The 11,018-nt window shown below is 45.4% G+C and overlaps 1 protein-coding gene across 1 annotated transcript in view; it reads left to right on the top strand.

The window, feature by feature from the left end:
• Positions 1-5,027: 5,027 nt before the first annotated feature.
• The window catches only part of LOC139560570 (protein phosphatase 1L-like), a 28,375-nt gene continuing 22,384 nt past the window's right edge, over positions 5,028-11,018 (top strand). The window contains exon 1 of the mRNA XM_071377464.1: positions 5,028-5,945. Coding sequence (XP_071233565.1) covers positions 5,547-5,945 — 399 coding nt within the window. The 5' untranslated portion in view covers positions 5,028-5,546. The remainder of the gene's footprint in view (positions 5,946-11,018) is intronic.

The raw sequence follows: 11,018 nt of genomic DNA, 5'->3' as shown, positions 1-11,018 counted from the left end.
CTGGCAGATCCTGTCTGGTTGGCGACTCTGGCAGATCCTGACTGACGAACGGCTCTAGCGGCTCCTGACTGACGAACGGCTTTGACGGCTCGGGACAGACGGGCGGCTCTAATGGCTCGGGACAGACGGATGGCTCAGATGGCGCTGGGGAGACGGATGGCTCAGATGGCGCTGGGTAGACGGATGGCTCAGATGGCGCTGGGTAGACGGATGGCTCAGATGGCGCTGGGGAGACGGACGGATGGCTCTGGCCGGATGAGGCGCACTGTAGGCCTGGTGCGTGGTGCCGGAACTGGTGGTACCGGGCTGGGGACACGCATCTCAAGGCTAGTGCGGGGAGAAGGAACAGGGCATACTGGACCCTGGATACGCACATTAGGCCTAGTGCGTGGTGCCGGCACTGGTGGTACCGGGCTGGGAACACGCACTTCAAGGCTAGTGCGGGGAGCAGCAACAGGACGCACAGGACTCTGGAGACGCACAGGAGGCTTGGTGCGTGGCGTAGGCACTGGTGGTAATGGGCTGGAGACACGCACCATTGGACGAGTGCGTGGAGGAGGAACAGGGCTCTGGAGACACACTGGAAGCCTGGTGCGTGGTGTAGGCACTGGTGGAACAGGACTGGGGCGGGGAGGTGGCGCCGGAAATACCGGACCGTGCAGGCGTACTGGCTCCCTTGAGCACCGAGCCTGACCAACCTTACCTGGTTGGATGCTCCCCGTCGCCCGCCCAGTGCGGGGAGGTGGAATAACCCGCACCGGGCTATGTAGGCGAACCGGGGACACCATGCGTAAGGCTGGTGCCATGTAAGCCGGCCCGAGGAGACGCACTGGTGGCCAGATAGGTAGAGCCGGCTTCATGGCACTTGGCTCAATGCTCAATCTAGCCCTACCAGTGCGGGGAGGTGGAATAACCCGCACTGGGCTATGCACACGTACAGGAGACACCGTGCGCTCTACTGCGTAACACGGTGTCTGCCCGTACTCCCGCTCTCCACGGTTAGCCTGGGAAGTGGGCACAGGTCTCCTACCTGCCCTTGGCCCACTACCTCCTAGCCCCCCCCCAAGAAATTTTTGGGTAGTGCTCGCGGGCTTCCAGCCTTGCCTCCGTGCTGCCTCCTCATATCGCCTCCTCTCGGCTTTCGCTGCCTCCAGCGCTTCACGAGGGAGGCGATATTCTCCCGGTTGTGCCCAAGGTCCCTTACCCTCCAATTCGTCCTCCCATCTCCAGAAATCCTGTGTAGGTGGGTCCTGTTGCCGCTTGACACGCCGCTTGGTCCGTTGGTGGGAAATTCTGTCACGATCGTCTTGTGATGAGAGAGAGGACCAAAACGCAGCGTGTGAAAAATAAGACATCTTCTTTTTATTTTAAGAAGGAAAACGGAAAACAAAACAACAAACTGACGAACGTGAAGCTATCTTAACCAATAAGTGCTGACACTAAACACTTCGACATAGACAATTTCCTACAAATACCTAAAGCCTATGGCTCCCTTAAATATGGCTCCCAATCAGAGACAACTATAACCAGCTGTCTCTGATTGAGAACCAAACCAGGCAGCCATAGACTTTTCTAAACACCTACACTCAACCATAGACTTAACTAGACACATACACTCAACACAAACCCATACACTCTAACAAATCCCCCTAGACACTACAAACCACCCAAGACAATACAAAAACACTTACATTCCCCATGTCACACCCTGACCTAACTAAAATAATAAAGAAAACAAAGAATACTAAGGCCAGGGCGTGACAACATGTCTCTCCGCCCTAGCAGTGGGAGTCGTTGTCCACAAAGCGTCACGACGGGCTGTCTAGCTCCAGTACTGCTGACTTTTACAACTCCTCTAAGAGGGCATTATGTCCACTTTCTACCTTGACACTGGTTGGGTGTGGCTTGAAGTTGGACAATTGAGCCCCCTGGCGTGCTGCGCTGTGGCCTGGTCAGTGAAATCAACACCACCTCCTCTATAGGTACACAACACACCCCTCTGAGGCTGTATAGGTGCCCCATGACAGGGTCCTACACATAGAGATATACCACATATATAAAGTATTCAGACCCCTTGACTTTTTCCACATTTTGTTACATTACAGCCTCATTCTAAAATTGATTAAATAGTTTTTATTCCTCATCAATCTACACACAATACCCCATAATGACAAAGCAAAATCAGGTTTTTAGAATTATTTGCAAATGTATAAAAAAATATATGTTTTTTAAATATCACATTTCTGTGAGCTTTTCTGACCCTTTACTTTGTTGTAGCACCTTTGGCAGCAATTACAGCCTCAAGTCTTCTTGGGTATGACACTACAAGTTTGGCACACCTGTATTTGGGGAGTTTCTCCCATTCTTCTCTGCAAATCCGGGCTTGAGCCGGTTTTCATCAAGGATCTCTCTGTACTTTGCTCTGTTAATTTTTTCCTTGATCCTGACTAGTCTCCCAGTCCCTGCTGCTGAAAAACATCCCCACAGCATGATGCTGCCACCACCATGCATCACCATAGGGATGGTGCCAGGTTTCCTCCAGACGTGACGCTTGGCATTCAGGCCAAAGTTTTTCAATCTTGGTTTCATCAGGCCAGAGAATCTTGTTTCTCATGGTCTGAGAGTCCTTTAGGTGCCTTTTGGCAAGCTCCAAGCAGGCTGTCATGTACCTTTTACTGAGGAGTGGCTTCCATCTGGCCACTCTACCATAAAGGCCTGATTGGTGGAGTGCTGCAGAGATGGTTGTCCTTCTGGAAGGTTCTCCCATCTCCACAGAGGAACTCTGGAGCTCTGTCAGAGTGAACATCGCGTTCTTGGTCACCTCTTTGACCAAGGCCCCTCTCCCCAAATTGCTCTAGGAAGAGTCTTGGTGGTTCCAAACTTCTTCCATTTAAGAATGATTGAGGACACTGTGTCCTTGGGGACCGTCAATGCTGCAGAAATGTTTTTGTACCCTTCCCCAGATCTGTGCCTTGACACAATCCTGTCTCGGAGCTCTACGAACAATTCCTTCGACCTCATAGCTTGGTTTTTGCTGTGACATGCATTGTCAACTGTGGGACCTTACATAGACAGGTGTGTGCCTTTCTAAATCATGTCCAATCAATTGGATTTACCACAGGTGGACTCCAATGAAGTTGTAGAAACATCTCAAGGATGATCAATGGAAACAGGATGCACATGAACTCAATTTCGAGTCTCATAGCAAAGGGTCTGAATACTTATGTAAATAAGGTATTTCTGGGGTATTTTATATAAATTGGATAACATTTTTAAAAGCCTGTTTTCACTTTGTCATTACAGGGTATTGTGTGTAGATTGATGACCTTTTTAAAAAAAAATCAATTTTAGAATAAGGCTGCAACGTAACAAAATGTGTAAAAAGTAATGGGGTCTGAATACTTTCCGAATGCACTGTTAATGTTCCTATGTTCTATATCTATGGTCCTATTTAAGACTCAGATGAAAGCCTCCTATATGACTTGTTTGTCCCATGAATAAACACATGATCAATGCAGACACAGAGTGCTCCTTTTTCTATATATTTCATGGGATAGTCACCTGGTGAAGTCTCCTGGGGTAAGGCATTTTTTGTACCAGCCTTGGGTCAGCCTACATGGATTTTTAATCACATTCCCAATGTGCTTTTTTACTACAGTCTCTGAATGTCTACTAGCCATGTACTACAAGGTGGGGGTAGGCCCAAACATATTAAACAAAATAATGTAATTTTGGCTTTCCGGAATTATGTTCTTCAAGCAACAGAGAGGGAGAGAATGAGATAGACCAAAGGAAGGAAGTTAACATTGAGGGACCTTTATCAAAAAAATCTAGGCTCACATTTGATATGTAGAGCCTCTTGCCTAAAGATGTTATTCTTGCAAGTGAGAATGTCTGATGAATATGCCTGTGTGACCACTGTGTGATGTAAAATTGCCCTCTAGGAATTGAGTTTGACACCCCAATATGCCAATGACAGTTTCCTAATAATGTGGTCCCATATAACATTACGTGGTGGTGCTAAAAAGTGTGTTTTCACATTAGTCTCTCTAGACAGACGGGGTTGCCTCCCAAAACAATGTACCAATGTTCCTGTTGCTCCTAGGTCTATGTTTCAGAGACTATATTCACATGGTGCATAGGCCAGTATTACAATGTGTAGGTTCACAGTCACATTGTTGCATAGTACATTAGCCTGTGACAATTTGTTTGCAGTTTGTGGAAGTACAGAATTATTATTATTTTTTTATTAGAATAGTTAAATTAGCTGTGGTAAGACCTCCCTTTACTTGAGAATGATTGGTTAGGTTACAGTTATTTCCACTGTGAGTTTATTTGCAAATCTTTGAAATTGTGTAAACCACAAACTGGTATATAAGTTATAAGAGTTATGTAACAATATGCAATGTATGTGTCTATGTAATTGCGATGTAAATACATAGGTTTTAAAGTGGGACCAGTTCTGTTTCATCTCAATTGTAGTGCGGCAGGTAGCCTAGTGGTTAGAGCGTTGGGCGAGGTTGCTAGATCAATCCCTGAGCTGACAAGGTATAAATCTGTCGTTCTGCCCCTGAACAAGGCAGTTAACCCACTGTTCCTAGGCCGTCATTGTAAATAAGAATTTGTTCTTAAGTTCTTAACTGACTTGCCTAGTTAAATAAATAAAATATCAAATAGGACTGGAGTCAGCCGCCAGAGGGCTACAATATTCTTCGTGTTGTGCTTTGGGTGCTGTTTATAGGTTAGTGGCTATTCAATGGTCACCAACCGTTTCCCGGACAGCCTTTGGTGGGCGTGCAGGCTTTTGTTCCATCCTAATACTAACAACTGATACCAGTGGAATATGCTTAATAGGCCTAATAATTAAAAAAATACATTTGATAATAAAATGTGCAAAGAGGAACGCTATAGACAGACCTACATTACAAATCCTGAATATTAAGACTATTATAAACACCCTCGCTTGCTGCAGCTGTTGTGATCATGATCCATCATAGGACGTTCTGCAGCAGCTGCGCACACTGTCATCACTGAAGACTGGGGGTGCGCAAGGGGGTTGTTGTTGATGGGGGTGAGTAGAGGCTCAATGGGAGCGTTTCCCACACAAGAAACGGGGTCACCGCAAAAACAGGCCACCGAAACTGAAACTCCTACGCCCCGGGTGACAACTCCTCACATTCCGGTGAGTCGTCTCCCATTATTCGCGAAGCCTACAATGGGCTACAGACGACAGCGCCTTTATAACGAGTTTTGTCGGCGAATCCTCGTGCTCCAGCTGTTATTTCGCGAGCCAAGACAGTCTCACTTGTGTCTTTCAAGTCAATGACTCTGCCCGCTTTCGTCATTCGCTCTTCAGTGTTACATTCCGCTGCGCGTTAAGGCTGGGAATAGCCTGCATTGACAATTTAAAGCCAGTTTCATATATTTATAGCAGTTCTGACATCAAACATTGATGGTGGACGTTTAAAATTTTTCCCTTGAACGGATATAATGGAGTGAATTGACCTGCACGAGAGGGGCAACCGTCAACAGTTTTCTTGCGTGTGATGATAGGAGACACAATGACGCTGTTGTCTCTTTTGGGTCGGATCATGCGTTATTTCCTCCTCAGGCCAGAGACATTGTTTCTGCTATGCATTAGCTTGGCCTTATGGAGTTACTTCTTCCACACGGACGAGGTGAAGACCATCGTCAAGTCCAGCCGGGATGCCGTGAACATGGTGAAGGGGAAAGTGGTGGAGATGATGCAAAACGACAGGTTGGGGGGCCTGAATGTCCTAGATGCGGAGTTCTCCAAAACTTGGGACTTCAAAAACAACAATGTAGCAGTGTACTCCATTCAGGGGCGGCGCGACCACATGGAGGACCGATTCGAGGTACTCACCGACATCACCAACAAGAGTCACCCGTCTATATTCGGGATATTTGACGGTCACGGTGGTGAGGTAGGTGCAGTGACGATTTTAGCATGTAAATCTTGATGGGGCAAACTCCCCAAATGTTTTAGCTGCAGCCACTTCACAACACTAAACAATACATTAATTGCACTAAAACTGTTAGGGCCTGCATAAAGCTGTCCCAAAAGCAGAGCTTTCTTTTCAGCACCATGGAGTGAATCCTTACCACCGCTACACCTGGCTATCAGCGGAGCCTTGTCTGGCAGCGAAACGGTTCATTCAGCCTCCTTTACTGCCTTTAAAAAAACATTACTGATATGACTTGCTTAAACAAATGTGGTTTCTACTGACAATTGAGATGTACAAACTATGGCATAAGGGAACAACGAGCGGATAAGAGGCAATCCGAGCTAGGACTGTCATAGTCAATAACTATTTGTTCAGTACTGAAATGTACAGCAAAATAATTCAGAACATGGCCGTTCTTACAGTATTCTCCCAGTACACCAAGTCAGAACCGTAGGATAAATAAAGGGGGCATATAAGCAGCCAATGAAAGCTCTTACAATATTTGATAATGACATTTCTCTAAAACAGGCTATAGGCTACATGTGCACCACCAAGTCAGAACAGTAGGCTGAGTTATGAGGGGGAAAGGGACCGAATTATTAGGGCGAGGCACGTGGGCTACTAACAGCTTACTACACAACATGCACTTAGTATTACTTTCTTAGCTATAGAATATTACACCATTTATGCAGCAGCATAAAATAAATTTTTGGACTCACCTGCTGTGCAAGCTTGAACAGGAAGTTGGCGCGGCGGTCCTTCTTGTGGCCAAATTCTGTAATCAATGACTGCCATTCTCTGGATTTATGGTGCTTTCAAGAGAACTGGGAACTGAAAAAAAAACAAGGTTGATGACGTCGGTGAACTTCAGGTCGGAGCTGTAGAAAGAGGCCAGAGTTCCCGACTTGGAATTCCGAGTTGGATGACCGTTCAAAACTTATTTTCCCAGTCAGAGCTCATTTGTTTCCCGAGTTCCCAGTTGTCTTGAACTCACTGAAGTATGAGATTTCCCAGTTTCCAGTTTCCAGTTGTTATGAGCGCAGCAGAAGTAATGCTGGATTGACAGCATGGCCAATGTATTCAACCTTTTCTGGCCCATGGCATATTAATGTTTATCCTTGTAAGGTTGGAAAAGAGAACCTTAAACTCAGACTTGGACCACACACCCACTCCACTGAATAGCAGGCTACTGATTGCAACACTCACAGTTAGCCCCTGATTCCTTCCAAACCACTCATTGTTGAATTTGTGATTTACAACTTGTTGTGTAATGTTTATGTCCAATGGCCGATGAGCACCAATACATTTGATCTATAATTTCTCTTCATATGACAAGGATTGAAAAGGATTTTCCAATAGATTGTCAACTTGATTCATGAAGATGACTGCTTGTCTAGCTTGCTAGCTAAGATTTTGAAAGTATGATGTTGACATGATCAGTCCAACCAAAGCTACGGTAGATATAACGTGATTTGATGTAATTATATCTGTGGCCAATGACCTTGAGCCTTCTTGGATGGGCAATTCTAATGTAAATCTACAGCAGCACCCAAGGGGCTTGAATTTATGAGCTCTCCCCGTAGATTTTGCGGTGAAATAGTGTCCCCATGAGTGACAGAACACTGAGCCAATCACGGCGCAACTAGAGAACATTACCAACCCCTACACTCCGTATTTTCCGCTGGCTGACCCACCACCACAGAAATCACTGAGCTAGGCTAAAACACCTGCATTTTGGAGCTGCCTTACTCAAGAAAGCAAAAAAAGAGACCATGTTTGTATGCAGCTTTATTAACTAAATTATTTCGTTTTTACATCGTTTGCGAACTGTTATGTGACACATATTAATGCCAAAATAACATGCAAAACAGGCAACCCATTATTTTTTTACATATTTTTTTAGATAAACAGGTGGGTCTCAAAACAGGCGGGGCTCTGCCCCACTTGCCCTGAATGATGGGTCCCATTGGGTAGGTGTCTCTCAAATCCATAGCCTAGTAAAAGAGGCCTATATGTTTATCACCATTAATTAGAAATAATAGCTTAAAACACAAAGGATGTTGTTGAACATTGTAGTAACCTGGTATATTTATGTTTACCAATAGATGGCAGTATTGACTCAAGACAGGGGTTTGCTTTCCGCTATCCGTAGCTATTTCCTATGTCTGCCTATATTACCATGATTAAGAAAGCTTCAGGTAGTTTAAGCCAGGTGCATAAGATAATGTAAAATCTAAGTTACAATTAAATACTAAACCGTACGTAAGTCTCATGAGTCGTAATTCTAAGAAGCCTTTAAGGATACTACATATTTGGCGATGAGGATAACTATGGAGCACTGAGTTGGATTTGTTTTTGCCACGAAGTTAACGGAGTGTTTGGCGTGCGACGCGGGAGGTGAGACTCAAGTGAACGGTGGAAGATTCTGAAGGATTGATTCCCTGGATACGGGTAGGACAAATTATTGACTGTGTGAGGGGAGAAACAATCTGAAAAGATGGCTTTGGCAACAATAGGCTCGCTACCACCATTTGATCCTAAAAATCAGGAATGGGAGGAGTACTGTGAAATAATGGAACATTTCTTTGCTGCTAATGAAATAACTGATGCCGCTAAACAGAAATCCATACTCATAAGCGTTGTCGGTGCACAGACGTACAGCTTAATGAGAAACCTGTTGAGCCCAGATAAACCAGGAGAAAAGTCATTCATAGATTTAGTCGAACTATTAAAAAATCACTTCAACCCCAAACCCAGTGAGATAGTACAAAGATTCAAGTTTGATTCACGCATGAGAAAACCTACCGAATCAGTGGGGGAATATGTGGCTGAGTTGAGAAAACTAGCATTGGACTGTAACTATGGGAATACATTATCGCAAATGCTACGCGATCGGCTGGTGTGTGGGATTAATGATGACAGGATACAAATACGATTGTTATCAGAGCCTAATCTCACGTTTGAGAATGCACTCAAACTGGCCCAGGCCATGGAGTCCGCAAATAGAAATGCACTGGATTTGCAGACAAGGGGCGCAACTGTGTGTCACACAGTAAAAGAGAGCAACGCTGAGCGCGTAGAATTTCAAAGAACAGAAAGCCGTGGTGCAGCAGCCAATAGAGACTGTTATCGTTGCAAAGGCAAACACGCAGCGTTTGACTGTAAATTCAAACACGGAAAGTGTTATGCCTGTGGGATAATAGGCCATATTGCGAGGGCGTGCCGCAATAAAAAAAAGCCACGGGCTGTAGAAAAGAGGACGGACAGAAAACCGAATACCTCCACACGCTCTAGCTACCGCTCTAATCAAGTGAGAGAAAGTGAAAGTGAGTGCGCAGACGCAGAGCAAGCATTCTCAATGTACAGTGTACAGGGGGCGAATATGAAGAAGGTGGAGCCTTTCATTGTGGAAATGGGAATAAATGGATTGAAGGTACCGTTTGAACTAGACACAGGATGTAGTGTCACTCTGATGAACAGGTCCCAATTCTATAGGAAGTGGAAAACCGTTGAAGTGCCTAAACTGAGAGACACCCCCATTAAACTAAAAACGTACACAGGGGAGAAGATCACTGTGATTGGAGTTGCTGATGTTCAAGTGGAATATCATGGACAAAAGAAAAATCTGCCTCTCTTAGTAGTGGAAGGTACTGGCCCCAGTTTACTAGGAAGAGGGTGGTTGGAGGAAATAAAATTGAACTGGGATGAAATCAAACATGTCACCACAGAGACATTGACACTACAGCAGGTGCTTTCAAAGCATGAGTGTGTTTTCAAAGAAGAGCTAGGGACATTAAAAGGGGTCCAAGCTACCATTCATGTTGCTGCTGATGCTACTCCCAGATTCTATAGGCCAAGATCAGTTCCATATGCCAGGAAGCCTAAAGTGGATGTGGAAATTGACAGACTCTTAGCAGAGGATATAATTGTACCTGTCAAGTTTTCTGAGTGGGCAGCACCAGTTGTTCCCATACTAAAACCAGATGGTTCAATCAGATTATGCGGTGACTATAAGCTGACTGTAAATAGAGTTTCTTCTCTGGAGCAGTACCCCATACCCAAAGTGGAGGATTTGCTTTCAACGTTAACCGGAGGGCAACAGTTTACAAAACTGGACATGAGTCACGCATATCAGCAAGTGCTAATGGATAAAGCTTCACAGAAGTACCTGACCATAAACACCCACAGAGGGATGTTTACCTATAAACGCTTACCTTTCGGGGTGTCTTCTGCACCAGCTATCTTCCAAAGAACTATGGAGGGAATTCTGCAGGGGATACCCAAGGTAGCAGTTTACCTCGACGACATTCTTGTCACGGGAGTCACGAAGGAGGAACATCTCAGAAACTTAGGTGAAGTTTTGAGGAGGATGGAGGACGCCGGTCTCCGGCTGAAGAGGAGCAAGTGTACACTGTTAGCTGATGAAGTGCAGTACCTGGGTCACAAGGTGGATGCCAAGGGGGTACACACTGTCAAAGCTAAAGTGAGGGCTGTTGTGGAAGCTCCAGCTCCGACAAACGTTACAGAGCTGAAAGCCTATCTAGGCTTACTGAATTATTATAATCGCTTCCTCCCGAACCTCTCTACCCTCTTAGCTCCTCTACATCAACTGTTAAGGAAGGATGTGGCCTGGAAATGGTCAGAAAGACAGGAAGAAGCTTTTGCAAAGTCAAAGGTGTTACTGCAATCAGCTGAAGTGCTAGTGCACTACTCAGCAGACAGAGATCTCATCTTATCGTGTGATGCCTCATCGTATGGTGTGGGGGCGGTGCTATCCCACCGGATGGAGAATGGTGCCGAGAAACCTATCGGGTTCATGTCAAGAACGTTGTCGCCAGCGGAGAAAAAGTACTCTCAGCTGGACAAGGAAGGACTGGCTGTCATATTCGGAATACAGAGATTCCACAAGTACTTGTACGGGAGAACATTCACTATTGTGACGGATCATAAACCTCTGATCTCGCTGTTCCGTGAACAAAAGCCAGTACCACAAATGGTCTCTCCAAGAGTTCAACGTTGGAATGTGTGGCTCAGGGCCTACGAGTACAGAAT

This window comes from Salvelinus alpinus, chromosome 30 (genome assembly GCF_045679555.1).
Source record: "Salvelinus alpinus chromosome 30, SLU_Salpinus.1, whole genome shotgun sequence".
In the NCBI taxonomy this organism is placed as follows: Eukaryota; Metazoa; Chordata; class Actinopteri; order Salmoniformes; family Salmonidae; genus Salvelinus; species Salvelinus alpinus.
The sequence above is the reverse complement of the archived record's forward strand: the minus strand, read 5'-3'. Positions and strand labels throughout refer to the sequence as shown.